This window comes from Colobus angolensis, unplaced genomic scaffold, assembly GCF_000951035.1.
Source record: "Colobus angolensis palliatus isolate OR3802 unplaced genomic scaffold, Cang.pa_1.0 Scaffold532, whole genome shotgun sequence".
Taxonomy (NCBI): domain Eukaryota; kingdom Metazoa; phylum Chordata; class Mammalia; order Primates; family Cercopithecidae; genus Colobus; species Colobus angolensis.
In genome coordinates, this window is record NW_012118844.1 from 929,888 (window position 1) to 947,456 (window position 17,569).

Here is a 17,569-nt window from a genome sequence, read left to right on the forward strand (position 1 = left end):
AGCAGAAATAGATTTTGGAGAACAAGTTATTGGTCTGTCTTCATTTTGATTGTCACCAGAGAAGGGTTAATGATAAAGTTATGGTTGTTGAGATCTGAAGGATTATCATCAGTAGGTAAAGAGGGAAGAGTATTCTATGCTGAGGGAAACAGTGGAATACTCACGGACAAGAAGGGTCCTGCGGCTTACCTGGAATGGAAAAAGCCAATGGGTTACAATAGAGAAAGAGAAGAGGAGGGCAAATGAAGTTGGGGAAATAGGAGGAAGAGACCAGACTATGTATAAAACTTTGCAGGTCAGAATAAGGATTTTAATTTTCAGTTCTAAGATCAGTGGGAAACCATTCAAGTGGGGCCTGGAGAAGCAATATGATCAGGTTTGTGCTGCACATGGTTGTTGTGTGGTCCTGGCTAGGTTAGCCCTCAAGTACTATGCAGCCATCATTCTTGGCACTTAGCTGATTTGTATGAACATTTGATGAATGCCTGGTCTCCCCTCTCGCTATACTCTAAGCTCCTTGAAGGCAGGGACTGTGTCTTTTATTCATCACCCTGTCCCTAGTGCTGTACACATAGTAGGAGCTCAATAAATATTGGTTCAATGGTTGCATCAACTTTGTTAACAGATTTACCTTGTGACTCGCTATTAGTCAAGGGAGTTACTTTTTTATTGAGGTGAAATTCACATTACATAAAACTAACCATTGTAAAGTGAACAATTTATTGGAATTTAGTACATTTATATTTTTTATAACCACTAACTCGTACCTAGTTCCAGAACATTTTTATCTCCTAAAAAGGAAACTCCATACTTATTAACTCTGGATTCTCCCCTCCCCCTAGCACCTGGTAACTACCAAAATGCTTTCTGTTTTTAAGGATTAACCTATTCTACATATTTCATATGATGGAATTATACAATATGTGACCTTTTGTGTCTGGCTTCTTTCACTTGGCATAATGTTTTTGAGATTCATTCACATTTTAGAACATATCAATGCTTCATTCATTTTTATGGCTGAATAATATTTCGTTGTATGGATATACCACATTTTGTTTATCCATTCATCAGTTATGGACATTTGGGTTGTTTCCACCTTTTTTTTTTTTTTTTTTAAGACAGCATCTTGCTCTGTTGCCCTGGTTGGAGTGCAGTGGTGTGATCTCGCTCAATGTAATCTCTGCCTCTTGGGTTCAAGCGATTTTCCTGCCTCAGCCTCCCGAGTAGCTGGGATTACAGGCATCTGCCACCACACCCAGCTAATTTTTGTATCTTTAGTAGAGACGGGGTTTCACCATGTTGGCCACGCTGGCTTGAACTCCTGACCTCAGGTGATCTGCCTCCCAAAGTACTGAGATTACAGGCATGAGCCACTGCGTCCGGCTGTTTCCACCTTTTGAATAGTGCTGCTATGAACATGCGTGCATAAGTTTTTGTTCTAATACCTGTTTTCATTTATTTTGGGCCTATACTTAGGAGTGGAATTGCTGGGTCATATGGTAATTCTATGTTTAACTTTTTAATGAACTGCCAAATTGTTTCTCATAGCAGCTAAATCATTTTACAGTCCCACCAGCAATGTATGAGGGTTCCAGTTTCTCCACATCCTTGCCAACACGTGTTATTTTCTTTCAGGCTGTTCGTTCACACCTTCTGGAATGCATGAATGAACTTCCCCTTATTTGCAGTGAATATTTCATTCCTTGGTGCTTTATCACATTGTTATTTCACAGTATGAAAATTGAAATGAAACTCAAAGGTACACTGGACAGAATTGGCGTAAAATTTGAGTCCAACAGCATTCTGGTACATTGCTTTCTGAGATAGACCTGCAACTATTAGGAGAACCCCACTTTTTCTCTTATATACTATTTTTAGGATTGAAGAAGCAGTCTAAAGGACTAATCTCACATCCAGAGAAGTTTCTTCCTTCTGAACATATAAAGCATTTAACGACTCTTCTATTAGAGGTGTCTTTTGAGAGTCGCATTGAGAATTATAAGAAAGCCCCATGTAGTCTTATAGCTGAACGTTCTCATCATAGGTAATTTTCTATTGGTTTGACACATTTGTATTTCTACCCTTCTTCTTTTTGTTTTTGTTTTGTTTTGTTTTAGTTTAGTGTGCTCAGTATGCAGGGAATAGTTGTATTTGCTTGTAGTAAATGACTGTGAGCCAAGCTGAGATGTCAGCAGAACATCATAGAATACTCAAGTACACTGACTATATAAAGATCATTACAGATTCCTGCCCATTTGAAGTAATCAGACTATCAGTCCACCATTACTTTGAGGTCTATTAGTCCTCATTAATAATGCTACCAATGCAAATGCACTTTAATTTCCATTCTTTGAGGACTGCCTATATTTCATTGGGTTCTGCCATTTTTCTACCGTTAAGTAATGTTATAACTATTTTCTATTTGACAGCATTTAAAACGTTTTACATCATATCTGAGTTTACAAAGTAGAGTAAGAATAGACTTAGAATTGCATTAACGTGTTGCACACACATATGCTTTTTGTAATAATGCAAAGTGGAGTGAAATGCAGTCAGGAGAATTGAGTCTTTATGAACTTTTAATTTTTGAGTACTAGTCATAACTAAGCTGCTTGCATTCCACTGAGCAAAGGTTTCTTAATGAAGAAACCTACAACTACTATGTTGTTTCATGAGTTAGCTGAAAGCATTAGTTTCTGTTTAAAGCTTCCTAGGCATTTTTTAATGTTGGCTGTAAATTCTTATAATGGTTCTGGATACCCCCTAGGTGTGCTTTAGAAATACCCCATTGCTATTTTCAAGCATATACTTGAATAGAACTTCTAACTACTGTTTGTCCTGTTTGGTAAAAAACATTTGTTTTGTAGAAAATTGTTTGGTTTGAGGGTGGTTTGGCCTTTAGTGTGAGTGGTGTTTGTTTTCGCAAAGTCATGAATTGAATGTATCCACTCTAATAAAAATTATTTCAAATGGCTTTATCTCTCCTCCCTGCCCCTGTGTGTGTGTGTGTGTGTGTGTGTGTGTTTTCATTTGACAGCAGAAATCCTGTGTACAGGTAAGATTTGTATTCTAAGAGGTTTATTAATTTTAAAAATGGCCCTTATGGTAGTTAATTCTAACCTGATTTACTTGCTGTTGTTTGTACCTTGGTTGCTGGGAAGTGAATTTCATTCCGTTTTGTCAGAGGAGAGTAAACAGTTTCCCTAGGGTAACAGGCACATTTGAGAAGGCATTCATTTTTTCACATTTAAAGATTACCATTTTAAGTAAATTGCTACTGTGGTGCTTTAAGTGAGCATCTTAAAAGCCTGAAAGAACTAGTGTACCAAAAGTAGCACCCTGAAGGAGTTTTATCTAGTCAGTTTGTACTTAAACATTTTTTTTTTTTAAATTATACTTTAAGTTCTAGGGTACATGTGCACAACGTGCAGGTTTGTTACATATGTATACATGTGCCATGTTGGTGTGCTGCACCCATTAACTCATCATTTGCATTAGGTGTATCTCCTAATGCTATCCCTCCCCTCTCCCCACAATAGGCCCCAGTGTGTGATGTTCCCCTTCCTATGTCCAAGTGATCTCATTGTTCAATTCCCACCTATGAGTGAGAACATGTGGTGTTTGGTTTTCTGTTCTTGCGTTAGTTTGCTGAGAATGATGGTTTCCAGCTGCATCCATGTCCCTACAAAGGACACGAACTCATCCTTTTTTATGGCTGCATAGTATTCCATGGTGTATATGTGCCACATTTTCTTATAAATCATGCTGCTATAAAGACACATGCAGACATATGTTTATTGCGGCACTATTCACAATAGCAAAGACTTGGAATCAACCCAAATGTCCATCAGTGACCGACTGGATTAAGAAAATGTGGCACTTAAACATTTTTTAAAAGGCATTAGCACATGAACCTTTCCCTGGTCTTTGTGACTTTTCATGATGTTTCACTGATTTTTTTTCCCTCCTTTTCTGCTTTGAAGCCTGAAATTTTTTTGTTTGTTTTTGTTTTGGAGACAGAGTCTTGTTCTGTCACCCAGGCTGGAGTGCAATGGTGCGATCTCGGCTCACTGCAACCTCCAGCTCCCGGGTTCAAGCGATTCTCCTGCCTCACCCTCCTGAGTAGCTGGGATTACGGGCGCCCGTCACCACTCCCGGCTAATTTTTGTATTTTTAGTAGAGACGGGTTTTGCCATGTTGGCCAGTCTGGTCTCGAACCCCTGACCTCAGGTGATCTGCCCACCTCCGCCTCCCAAAGTGCTGGGATTACAGGCATGAAGCACCGTGCCTGACCCAAACCTGCAATTTTTTATTCCACGTATATTGTCTTCTCGTGTGTATTAGTTTGTAAGTTATTCTTTATCCTGAAACAGGGAGTAATCTCTTCCTCACCCTTGAATGTTTTGTTTTGTTTTGTTTTGTTTTAGGGGACTATGCTGAAACAGGTGGCAAATGATGGAACATCCAAAGCCACATTTCAAGTTTTTTTTTTTTTTGAGATGGAGTCTCGCTCTGTCACCCAGCTGGAATGCAGTGGTGTGATCTCAGCTCACTGCAACCTCTGCCTCCCAGGTTCAAGTGATTCTCCTGCCTCAACCTCCGAGTAGCTGGAATTACAGATGTGTACCACCATGCCCGGCTAATTTTTGTGGTTTTAGTAGAGACGGAGTTTTGCCATGTTGGCCAGGCTGGTCTCAAACTCCTGACCTCAAGTGATCTGCCCGCCTCGGCTTCCCAAAGTGCTAGAATTATAGGCGTGAGCCACCGCACTCGGCCGGCCACACTTCAAGTTTTATTGCTAGAAAATCTGTCCCTACTAGCTGGGTGCAGTGGCTCACAGCTGTAATCCCAGCACTTTGGGAGGCCGAGGCAGGTGAATCGCCTGAGGTCAGGAGTTCGAGACCAGCCTGGCCAACATGATGAAACCCCGTCTCTACTAAAAATACAAAAATTAGCTGGGTGTGATGGCGGGCGCCTGTAATCCCAGCTATTCAGGAGGCTGAGGCAGGAGAATTGCTTGAACCCAGGAGTAGGAGGTTGCAGTCAGCCGAGATCGCACCATTGCACTCCAGCCTGGGGGACAAGAGTGCAACTCCGTCTCAAAGAAAATCTGGCCCCACTTTCCCCTGCTTCATTTTAGATCAGATTATTTGGTCAAGTCCCCTCCAAGTTACATGTGAAGAAACCAATGCCAGGACTTCCCCAAGATACATACAGACCAATTGATGGTAGAAGGCTGTTAGGACCTCGATCTCCTGGTTTCTTGCTTCTCTTTATTAAGCTTTAGAAGCAAAAACACCCACCTAGGATCATAGCCAAATACTTAATTTTACCCATTTTTGGCATACATGGATAGAAATTGTCACAAATACAACAGTGATCTCACCTCATACCCTTGAGTGCTTTGCCAGTATAGCTGATTGTGAATACCATGTGTTTTTCCTACCAGTAGACTCTAGCATAGATGTAGCCCAGATATGTAGACATGTTTGCTGAGATAAGAGGTGTATTACCATAGCATTGCCCAAAACATGTTGTACAGAATGTCATGTCATCGTAATTTCCTTGTGGGGAAAAAAGTTCTGTGGTCAAAAAATTTTGGGAAATGCTGACTTACACAAAGTTAAAAAAGATTTCTTCAAGACTTTATGGAGCTTTTACTACATGGGTATGCATTGTGAATAGCCAGGAGGAGGGGTGGGCTTCCCCTTTCTCTAAGGAACCTCATTATTAACTTGTTCCATGTAATTCAGTCTGGGGAACATTGAGTGTGGTATCCTGATTTTCTTGCCATTCATCTTACTGTGGCATTCCTAGTTGGCAGCACTCAAAGGCACATTAAAATTTAGCAATCTAAACAATTTTTATTTATATGTAAGGCATTACTGAATATTTGTCATGCTCTTTTATGCTTCAATATCCAAGTTATACATTGCACTTCAAACGTCTTGCTAATTTATATAGTCTCTTTTAAGCATGTTTTAGGAATAATTACAATCAGATCATCTGTTACATTTATAGCGGCATCCAGTCTTTATAGTGCACTAAAGCTTCAAATCCAAAGCTTTGGGGAGAGGGAAGAGATGATGGAGAGACAGTGCCAGTAATTCCAGTGCAGTTCCCAAGCGCCTGTGTGCTCTGCCACAAAGGGAGAAATGAATTCCTATTTTTACTGTCAGGGTGTCAGACCAACAGTTCCAAAATACTAACGGTATATGTTCTGGACGGCAGCCTCCATAAGCTCCTCAAGTGGCCCTCAGTTGTCATCAAACATGGCACTTGTCAGCCTCCCTGGCTAACTCTAGTCCTCTTCATGAACACCGAAGAACAGTGTTTTCAAAACCAAGCACTCTCTGCTAGTGGACCATAACTCATCCTGCCCTTTTAGGCAGGGGTAGCACCAAAATTTCCTGTGCCTCTTCTGTAGAGCCAGAAACTTTCTTGCTTTAAATAAAACATTTACATGTGGGTTATGTTGAGGGCATTGCCTAGTTCCATGCTGGCCCAGTTGTTAGAGTTTTAATATTCCCATAGTTTAACATCTGCAAACCTCATCCTTTGTTCCTGCGAATAGTTTACAGTCGTTTAAAGTGATTTCTGGGTGTTTCTGTTAATCCTGCTGTAAGCAATCTGTTACATTATGTGCCCTTATTTTATAGATAAGGAAATGAGGCTCAACTACGTCATTTTCTCCGGGTCTCATTTTGAAGAAAAAAGAAAGGTATAAATAATATTTCTCAGAGTCATAACTGTCTTGCTTCCCCTGTCCCCTCCAGATTTTGCCCTGAAAGCCTTCCCTATAGGAAGAATGTTTTTTTTAAAGAGATAGGGTCTTACTCTGTTGCCCAGGCTGGAGTGCATTGGTGATCATAGTTCACTGTAACCTTGAACTTCTGGGCTTAAGTGGTCCTCCTGCCTCAGGTTCCCTGGTAGGTAGGACCACAGGTGTGTGCCAGCATGCTCCGCTAATTAATTTTTTTTTTTTTTTGGTAAAGACAGGGGTCTCACCGTGTTTGACCAGGCTGGTCTGGAACTCTGGGCCTCAAGCAAAGCATTGGGATTACAGGTCCAAGCCACTGTGCCAGGTCCAGGAAGAATGCGCCCCCTGCCCCAAAATCCCTTACATTCTTCATTTATTCAACTAAGCCGTGCTCCACAATGGAAACTGGCTTTTTACCTACCTCTTTTGTTGGGGATGTTAAGAAAAGTTATAGCCTGGATGTGCTGTTTAAATTAATTACATTTACAGCTCGGTCAGTTTTTAAGCCAGTTTGCTTTTTGTATGGTATTTAACAGTTTACTTGGAAAAATGCATTCATTGTTTTTGCTGGACACACTCCAACTTATATTTGAACTGGCAGACCTTTCTAGAAAACTTATCACTTTTATAGTAATGACACTATCACTGAAAAAAGAAAGAAAACCCTGTTCAGGTCGTCAGACACCCGTTTTACGATATTTTTTCTTTTGCTCCAGCTAGAGTTTCTTATCTCTTCTTACACTGTAATAAAAATTCTTCTCTGGTGATCTAGAAAGTAATTTTTGGATGAGAATTTATCTCTTCTAGGTAATGATACTGGTAAAGGCATTTTTCTCCCTAATATCCAGTGGCTTTTTTCCTTGTGATTGTTAGATGTTACTGTTGGCTGCTGAGATACAACTTTCTTACCTATGAGATATCTAAATAGTGAGAAAAATCTTCCATCCCTGAGGGACCTTTCCACATAAACCATCTGCTTAGGCCTTATATATATTCTTGCATATGTTTTTGAAGCTTGAATTTACAGTATTACAGTCACTCTCTCAGGGTGGTATAATAGTGAATACTTAGATTATGTCTCTTCCTCTTAAACTGCAACTAAAAGTTCAATTCAACTTTCCTCAGAAGCTTATTGTTTAGCCCTACTTTTTATTGTGGTCCATTTATTGTAGGCAGGGATTAGAAAAGAACTTGCCAAGATGAGGAAAAATTACTGTGTGGTGTAAGATACTGATATTTTAAAATGATAACACCTTAAAATACAAAAGTTGCAAAGGCAAATCAGGTCTTTTGAGAAGAATAACAAAAAGATGTTAAATGGTGCAGTAATGGGGCTAAGGCTGCCAGAGTACTGCTTTGAGCTCTTAAGGAGTAGACTGTTGTCTGATGCTTCCTTTGCTGCCTCCCATGGAAGTACAGGAACTAGGCAAGCCATAATTGGCTCACTTCCCAAGTTCTGGGAAACTTTACAAGGATCACTGGGGTTGGTACAAGTTGCTTGATAATCTGCAACATTCTCTCTGAGATTTAGCTGCCATTGTGTTGCCAAATTTCTGCATGTCAGTATGCAGATGGTCCCATCTCTCCCTTCAGCCTCTGAGGTTTGTAATATATATTTTATTCTCCTCTTTTCAGCCAGGTTGAGTTTTGAGGTCTTGGGGCCTGCTTTATTTCTGCTTTTTATTTGCATGTATATTTTTATCCATTTCCTGAGGGTAATCGTAAATGGTTAGCTGGATTGTCAGCCTCACTGCTCCTATCTTTAGAGTTAAGAATCTCCTTATTTAGAGTTTTAAATTTTGTTAAGTGTTTGGAATGAAAGACTGTGTGTAGAGATGGGTAGGGTGAAAGTGAAAGGGAACTTCTGAGGCTTTGTATACTTGCTAGTTAAATTTTTGTGCATATTGTCAGGCTTTGTGTTAGGAAAGATTCTGTTAATAAGGAAAGTTGAGTTGCTGAGACCCCAAAGGAACACTGAGAGTCGCAGGTTACTTCCTATAAATGGAAGAACCTGAATCGTTAAAAGATAAAATTCCTGTTAGAATCTTGAATCACAGAATGTTTACAGTATTTTTGATCCATCAACTTTCTACTAGCAATCCTTTAATGAAGCTGCATTTCAGTCTTTAGAGCCACAATTTCTGTAGCCCTGAAGTTCTTGGAGTAAGGGCCTCGTGGGGGAAGGGTGATCAGATTGGGAATACTTAGAATTGATTGTCCCTGGTGAAATTAAACTGCTCAGTGGATCACTTTGAGATAATGAAAGGTCCACTCTGAGCTTTCAAACAAGGCATTGCTCTTATCCAAATCCTCATGGTCAGTGCTTTTTCTTAAGCGTTGTGCTTGGTGATTTAGGTGTTTGTGTGAGGCCTAATGTCCATTTCCTATAGCAGTTTTTATTCAATTAAATGTGCTGCCATTGGGTAATGCCTAATTAGAGAAATCTTTGTGTTTAGCGATAAGCTTTGTGTATTCATTTGTCCTTTGGTCAGGTGTTTGAGAATTTCAGTAAATATGACCGTAATTAAGCTTTAAAGGCAGAACAACACAAAATTCCCCATCAGTCTTGCTTCACTTCCTTTGGCAAAAGGAGGAGAGACAGCTTAATCACTTAAGTTGCAGTAAAAGCAAAATCTGAAAAGTGCAGTTTTAAGGATCATTTTAGAGTTATGATTGTAAATTACACATCAGGTTTATTCATCTTCGCTTGTTATAATGGAGTGGGCTTGGAAACCTCAGCAATTTGACCACCGAATACATTGTAGTTATTTTAACCAAGAAGCTTAATACACTGGAAATGTTGCCTGGAACTGTAGTGATCTCCTCCCCGTACCCCCACCCCTTTAGCCCTAGTATGAAAATGCTGACTTCTGGGAGCCTTTTAGTAGACATCTGAAATTTTGATGAAATGCTCTTTCAATTTTGAATTTGTTTGGCCTTTTTAAGACCTTATGCTGTTCAAAAATATTCCTGCTTCAGAGAAGAAAAATAGCTTTGGGCTGGAGCATGGAGAACCATTTTAAATCATCATTGCCAGGTCTTCAGATTTTAATAAATTTTTTTGTTCATTTTTGAGCCAATACTTTTATTTGCTGTGGTAGCTTACAGAAAGCAGTTCGATGACCAATAAAAATAATGCTGTAACTGCCAGGGATTACATCAGTTTTAAGATTATTTGCTAATAATTCAAGTAGCTTTACATTATATCAGGGCCTGTAATTTTCATTATCAGTCATCTGAATAACTGATGGGAGATAACCGCATGCAAAATAAATTGTCAAAGGGAAATCTTACTTTGTGAGCAGCTTAAAATGGTTGGGTGGAACACTATTTGAGGGTTATTTGTGTTTTTAACCTTTGGAAAGCAAATTGTTTATTTAAATTAAAGAAATAGTGCAAGATTATGGCTGGCATACTAAAAACTTGTAGGATGTTGTTTAAGGACAATCACTGTTTGAAAGAGTCTGTGGCAGTAATTCTTAACTGTGCTTGCAAATTAGAGTTGTCACCTGGGGAGCTTCCAGAAAAATTAAATATTAAATAAAAGAACAAGGCGTCAGTATTGTATTTAAAGCTGTGACCAGGATTAGGAGTCAAAGATCTATGGCTAACTGATAAATATAAGTCTTCTAGCACCTGGAAAGGATATAGAGGTAGGCTTTATTTCAGATCCTGTGCCAACTTTTATAGTTACAGTCTTGTATTGAGGTATCTATTTTTCTTCAGTTCTTATCTAGTCAGGTCTGGAGGCAATCAAGGAACAAATTTTGTTTCCAATGGCTTTTCATTTTTTTTATGACTAGCAAAGACATAGGATTTTAAGATGGTGCTCTGTTAGGTTTTTTATTGAGAGGCCATTTTGGGGTATAAATTACTTGCTTTTTTTTTTTTTTTTTTTAACAGTATTCAGTTTATACTATGGAGGTATAAATTAGGAGTAAAAAAGGTTGATTTTGGCCGGGCACGGTGGCTCAAGCCTGTAATCCCAGCACTTTGGGAGGCCGAGACGGGTGGATCACGAGGTCAGGAGATCGAGACCATCCTGAGCTACACGGTGAAACCCCGTCTCTACTAAAAAACACAAAAACCAGCCGGGCGAGATGGCGGGCGCCTGTAGTCCCAGCTACTTGGGAGGCTGAGGCAGGAAAAATTGCTTGAACTCAGAAGGCAGAGGTTGCAGTGTGCCAGGATTTCGCCACTGCACTCCAGCCTAACCGACAAAAAAAAACTCTGTCTCAAAAAAAAAAAAAAAAAAAAAAAAAAAAAGGTTGATTTTTATCTTGAGAAAGAAATTTACATTGCTTTCTCTGTTAATTCGTATATTGTAAACATTTTTAAATATTTGCCATACTTTATTATATAGTGTGATGTGTCATTAAAATAGAGTCAGTACCAGCATATTTCAAGTTTTAAGAAATGCTGTTCTTAAGGACAATTGAATGGGAAGCAGTTCAGCACAGGATGGACTCCTAATGAATTACAATTCATTATGAGGTGCCAGGAATCACACACTCCCACTCCAGACTACACTGTGTGCCATCCAAATGGGAATTTAAAAAATGATTTCTACTTAGCGTTTCTCTGCTTTGGCAAAGACACCTAATTATTCAAAATCACAGGAACTAACACCACTGTTTTAACACTCTATATTGGCAGCAGGTGGGCAGTTATGGTGAAATTTACATGAGTTCAACATTGCTATTTTTTATGTGAACCAAATATTATTATACAGTTGCAGGAAATTCCACCAGACATTGCAGTCTCATCAGCTTTTAGGGTGAAACAGGCATGGAAAAGTCACCTACTTCATACTACCCCACCCCCAGTCTTCAGGCACTTCTCAACCCAAACCTGTTTAGGGTAAAGAGACTGTGCTATTTTGGAAAATGCTCAGAAGTGGACATTCTGCTGCTTCTTTCAGGCTTCTGTTTCATCATCTAACAGCAATCACTGCCGGGATCTGCACACACAAAACCCCAAACCTGCATAGTAATTTCAATCCATTTTCTCCAATTTAATGGAGATAGAGGTCATTTAGGCCTTATTCAAAAAAGATCAGAGAGATAATGTATGAGGAAAGCTCTTAGTAAAACTGGAAATGTCATTCAAATATAGGGAATTCATAAAAATATCAATGTGCCTAAAAAAATTGTGTTGTGCTTTCTCCTTTTGTTCTTTGGCACAGAATGTAGAAGACAATTCAGTAGAAGACAATTCAGAATTGGGAAAGCACTGGTCCATTTTTGTTTTAAGTTAATCAGTGGTTGCCGTAATTGAGGGGAAAAATCTATATTGACAGCACACAACATATCCTACTTCACTGATTGTCTACCTCCTTTGCCTCTTCCCCTTTTCCACTTGTAGAATTAACTAAGAACTTGTATAAAAGGTAACTCTGCCTCATTTACTCTGCAGCCACTTCTTCCTTGTGTGAAAAACTAAACAGCCATATGAATATTAAATTAAAGGTTGCAAATTGCAATGTATACGTGAACTTGGCATTTTCTGTAATTCAAATTGGTACATTATAAGAGTCAGGTCTGTTGTGGAGACCACAGAGAGGCCTTAACCTGCAACAAGAGGTTGGAGCTGGGGTGAAGCCAGATAAACTATGCATCTGGCAGGTGCACACACTTTCACTTTTAAGTTTTACAAAATGGATATTATGGAAAATTTGGTGCTCTTATCAGTAAGCTGTGTCAGAACCTGTATATTACAGTTGCAAACAGAGAAGTAAGCCCCTAAATCAAAGCTACCACTTGGTAAAGATACTGTTTACTGGTTTCCAGGAACTGTGTGAAAATTTATCTATGAATCATTTACTCTTAGCATGCGAAGGACCTTGGACAATCAGTTGTTCAAATGCCTTGTCTTTGGGCAGGCAGATAAATAACTAAGCTGTCCAGCATGGATACTTAACTGACTTTTTCCAGGTCTCCAGGGATCCCACAAAATTTCCCTTAGCACATGCCAGAGTAGCTTTCCAGAGTTATATACAGCCTGAATCTCTCTTCTACTTCAATTTGTCCCAGTTACTTTTTGCATGATTCCCTGCAAATTTCAAAGGCAATACCATAAGCTTAAGTGAAAACGCAAGGCAAAGAGGTTTTATCTATACTTTGGGGTGATTTTTAATTTTTAAACGAAGAAATAATTTTCTGCATACCATATACATAAGATGCACAAATTCAGACTGGAGTACATTCAGACATTGTAGCTAATTAGAAGACTGTAAGTTCTAAGTAGTCTTGCTTAAAATGATTACTTTGAGGGTGGGATTTATACCTTTGACCTTTAAATAGGTCAGTGAAAGGAAGGAAAATCTTTGTGACTACATATATTAAAACATTTTAGGTTGGGGAATTATATTTCTAAAAAATAATGGGAATTTATAAATGGATATTGGTTTCTATCATACATCCTTTGACTTAAATATGTGGTAGTCTCAGATATGGTAATACAGTACCATAAAAGGAGACTGTCCCAAATTTATATAAGAAAAGGGTATTATCCTGACTTAAGCGAAGAGAGTGAGGCCTCAGCAAAATTAAAGGGTGGGATGAAATAGAGCCCAATCTTGAAACTTGTAGATTCAGTGAGTCTACTTATTAAACATGTAAAATGGGCATGAGAAATATATTGTGTGAAATGGAACTTTACAACAATAAGACTCTGAGAGATTGCAAAATAAACTCTATCCTGTGAAGCCAAATAATTATAGTTTCTTTTTAGAAAAAGTTGATCATTTCTTCAATAGAGGCAGCCATTCTATTTCTGACCTTTACATTTACACACAATTATTTTGCGTTTAGAAGTAATCTGCACTATGCTTTCTGTTCTCTAGTAAGGTAGTTGAAAGGTTGTCCTCAGTAGTTGCATAATCAATGAAATATTCCCAGTCCATTCTTATGAGTTAGTGTGTTGCTAGTGAAGGTTGTGGTTAAGATTCATTTGGGCTGTGGATGAAAGAAAAATGATTGGCAGTAAAAATATTGTTTCTCTAGGGTACTTTCTTTAATCATTTTAGAATTGCACTGTTGACCTCAGAACAGTTGGTTCAAACAGCACTTTTACTAATCTTTACTATGTCAGCAAGTAAGAGCTTAGTGGATTTTGAATTCCCTAACAAGGTTTTCTCCTCTCCCTACTGCTTTCTCCCCAGATTATAGCCCAACATGCTTAGACAAGAATCCTGGACTTGGTAGAAGCGTGGAGAAATGTGATGAAAAACTGAATTTTTCCCCTTTTCTCTTGGTCAGTGTGCTGGAGAAGAGAAACGAGTTGGCACACGCACAGTGTTTGTTGGCAATCATCTAGTTTCGGAAACAGAAGCTTACGTTGCACAAAGATTTTGTGATAATAGAATAGTCTCATCTAAGGTAAGTTTTTGTTTTAACTCAATAGATGTTCATATAGTGAATCAGATAATGCATTTATTCTAATTTATGCTTCTGAGGAAACTGGTGCATTTATATGTGTGTACATGTTAGCTCATATACCAGCTATAGTAAGTATTCCTCTGAAAAACAGTTTATTTAAAAAATCACTTTGTCTTGTTATAGGTGAAATCGCTTGCCTTCCCTTATGAGTCACAGTGCTTGTTGATTATGCATATTACTTTAAACCTTAAAGTGTGCTAAAAATACTAATTATTTACTTGTGCAAAGCTTCCTGAATTACTCTTGAATGGATGAACTAGGATATAAATGATTTGCATTCTTTTGGAGAGAGCTGTCCTGGAATGTCTTCATTTGCATTTCTTTCTAGTTCCCCTGCCAACCCCTCTACCTCCCATCCCACTTCTCAAGTCTTAATACACTCCTTTGTCCCAAAGGGTGCATGCTGCTCAGTATACTGCTTCACCTGTGATCGGTTAAGAGTTAAGTCGCTGCAGCTGTGTCACCGTTTGACTGCCTCTTTCTTCAGCATAGTGTAGGACTAAGAGCATTGACCTGGAAGTTTGAACACCTGTATTTAAATCCTGGCCCAACCACTTACTAGTTGCGTCACCTTGGCTAAATTAATCGCCCTGATTCTAAATGTCCTCATTGGTGAAATGGGACTAATACTCTGTGAAACCACTTCTTATAGCTCCTAGTACCCAGTAGTCATCATTCTGCAAGTGTTACTTAGCTAGTCTTTACCTCTGGCTGACCAGGTTAGGTGCTAGGTTGGCCTACTGCCATCTCTTGTAGAATAGAAGAGATCTTGAAGATTTTCCTCCCTTCCTCATGTGCCCTGGCAAGGCAGGGATAAAAGTTGGTGACATTTGGTTCACTGTATACTTGTAATCACTTAGAACCTGAAACACAAAATTATGCCCTTCCTTACAAATATATGACATTTTGGTTTCAAATATGCATTTAATTTCTCGTTTGGGTGGTGATACAGTAGTGATCATGTTTATCTGGGAGATTAACATGTAAAATATGGTCAGGACAGGTGAAAATTTTGTTGCCTAATGAACAGATCTGTCGGCCTATAGAACATTTTATTTTAGATAAAAATGTCTATTTCCTGTTAATCTTATACACTAGTGGCAGAAATGTTATTCTCTGCCGGAGGTTTACGTACTTGTGCCTAAAGTAGTGAATAGTTCTTTTACTGGAAATTTCGACTCACCTTGTATCCAATTAAACGGTCTATACTAGTCCTTTGATTCAGAATTGTGGACTTGTGGAGCTAAATGATCTTAAGAGGTTATCTTGTTCAACTCACTGACTTTACAGATGGAGAAACCAAGGCCAGAGAAATTTAGTCACATGGTCACCAAGCAGAGATAGTAATAAAACCAGGAGTAGAACTACTTTATAAGTTCTAGTTGCTCTGAATAAAGAGCTCTTTTTACATCATTGTGCTGTCTGGGTTCCTTCCTCATTTTTTTTCTTTCCTCTTGCATTGTGCTTGGCATGGGGCGACAACTCAAAAGCTAACTGCTATTGTTATTTGTGTTTCTGTGATTAGTATTACAATACTAAGTAGTACTATTGATTTCCTCAGATTCATGTGTTTTGAATGTGTGGGATACTGTCTCCTAAATGGAGGCCTTCAGGTCTACTCCGAAAAGACCAACAATGTCGTAATTTGACTTTTTCTTCCTCACATTGTCTTGGCTGTTTGTATTTATACCAGAGTTTTTAAAAAGATTATTTTTTCGAAATATACCATTTATAGAATACATTAGCTGCCTTCCAACTTTGTAGCAAGTGTTGATTTTCTTTCTCCACCCTTCAGTCATAAAAATAACTATCTTAATTGGACACTGCTTTTGTTTACCAATACCATTAGTAATGTGACATTATAAATGTTAAGGCAGGGAACACCGAAGACAAACATTTTGACCTACTTTAAATTTTATTTGCTTATAAAATTAATGCTTTTTAAATTTTTATTTAAAAAAATTTTTTTAGACAGAGTCTTGCTCTGTCGCCCAGGCTGGAGTGCAGTGGCACCATCTTGGCTCACTGCAAGCTCCGCCTCCCTGGCTCACGCCATTCTCCTGCCTCAGCCTCCTGAGTAGCTGGGACTACAGGTGCCCGCCACCGTGCCTGGCTAATGTTTTGTATTTTTAGTAGACACAGGGTTTCACCGTGTTACCCAGGATGGTCTCGATCTCTTGACCTCGTGATCCACCTGCCTCGGCCTCCCAAAGTGCTGGGATTACAGGCGTGAGCCACCGCGCCTGGCCTAATGCTTTTTTTTTTTTTTTAATCTCCTGGGATCACAAATACTTTCTTTAGAAAAATTTGGCCTCTACAGCCTCACAAACTTTAATGTGCTCTGCAGGGATTTTGGAAATCACCAGAATTTTGTAGCTGGTGCAAAACTTGGAAATTCCCTTCTTTAGCAAAAGGAGCATTGATTGTACTCTGCTGTAAATTTTAGGATCTTTAGTTTCCATCATATTTACCTGTTGTGTGTTTCTTTTTCCTTTAAAAATTTTTAAGATTTTTTTTAGAAATTAATTATTTTTGTTTTGTATTTTTAGTAGAGACGGGGTTTCACCATGTTGGCCAGGCTGGTCACAAACTCCTGGCCTCAAGTAATACCCCTGCCTCAGCCTCTGAAAGTGCTGAGATTACAGAAGTGAGTCACTGCACCCCGCCCTTTGCCCAGCTTTTAATGGAGTTGATTTTTTTTTTCTTACTGTTTGAGTTCCTTATAGATTCTGGATATTAGTCCTTTGCCAGAATCATAATTCACAAATATTTTCTCCCATTCTATAGATTGTCTGTTTACTAATTTCTTTTGCTGTGCAGTTTTTTAATTTGTTTAGTTTTGGTTTTTGGGCATTTGCTTTTTTGTCTTTGTCATCAATTACTTGCCTAGGCTAATGTCCAGAAGAGTTTTTCCTAAGTTTTCTTCGGGCAGTTGACTGCTAACTTTGTTATTACTTTAAATATCTGCTACTTTATTTTTACCTTTTTCTCTTTCTTTTTTGCTGCTATTCAGACACATTAAAAGTTATTTGGAGTCTTAAGTTCCTCATCAGCATTTTTAATGCAAATCATCAGCATTTTTAATGATAAATTGGAAATCTTGGCTAAAACAACTGGTAAAAACAAGTAAAGTTCTAAAGCCTCCTTTTGCTTAAATGAAATAATTGACTCTCAAAGCTGAGATTCTCTTCAACTTTCCTCCTTTGGGAAATTTGCTTAGTAAGTTTATAAGGTTTACATATACATCATGGAATACTATGCAGCCATAAAAAAGGATGAGTTTGCGTCCTTCGTAGGGACATGGATGCAGCTGGAAACCATCATTCTTAGCAAACTATCACAAGAAGAGAAAACCAAACACCGTATGTTC

At 38.6% G+C, this 17,569-nt stretch overlaps 1 protein-coding gene across 3 annotated transcripts in view; it reads left to right on the plus strand.

The window, feature by feature from the left end:
- Window positions 1–17,569, plus strand: part of ATP11C (ATPase, class VI, type 11C) — a 209,312-nt gene that overhangs the window by 94,768 nt on the left and 96,975 nt on the right. For 2 of the 3 annotated variants that reach the window (XM_011961028.1, XM_011961030.1), the window contains exons 1-2: window positions 8,227–8,361; window positions 14,020–14,139. In XM_011961028.1, coding sequence (XP_011816418.1) covers window positions 8,326–8,361; window positions 14,020–14,139 — 156 coding nt within the window. In that variant the 5' untranslated portion in view covers window positions 8,227–8,325. Of the gene's footprint in view, window positions 1–8,226; window positions 8,362–14,019; window positions 14,140–17,569 lie in introns of those variants that run through there. The other variant, XM_011961029.1, reaches the window with a different exon arrangement.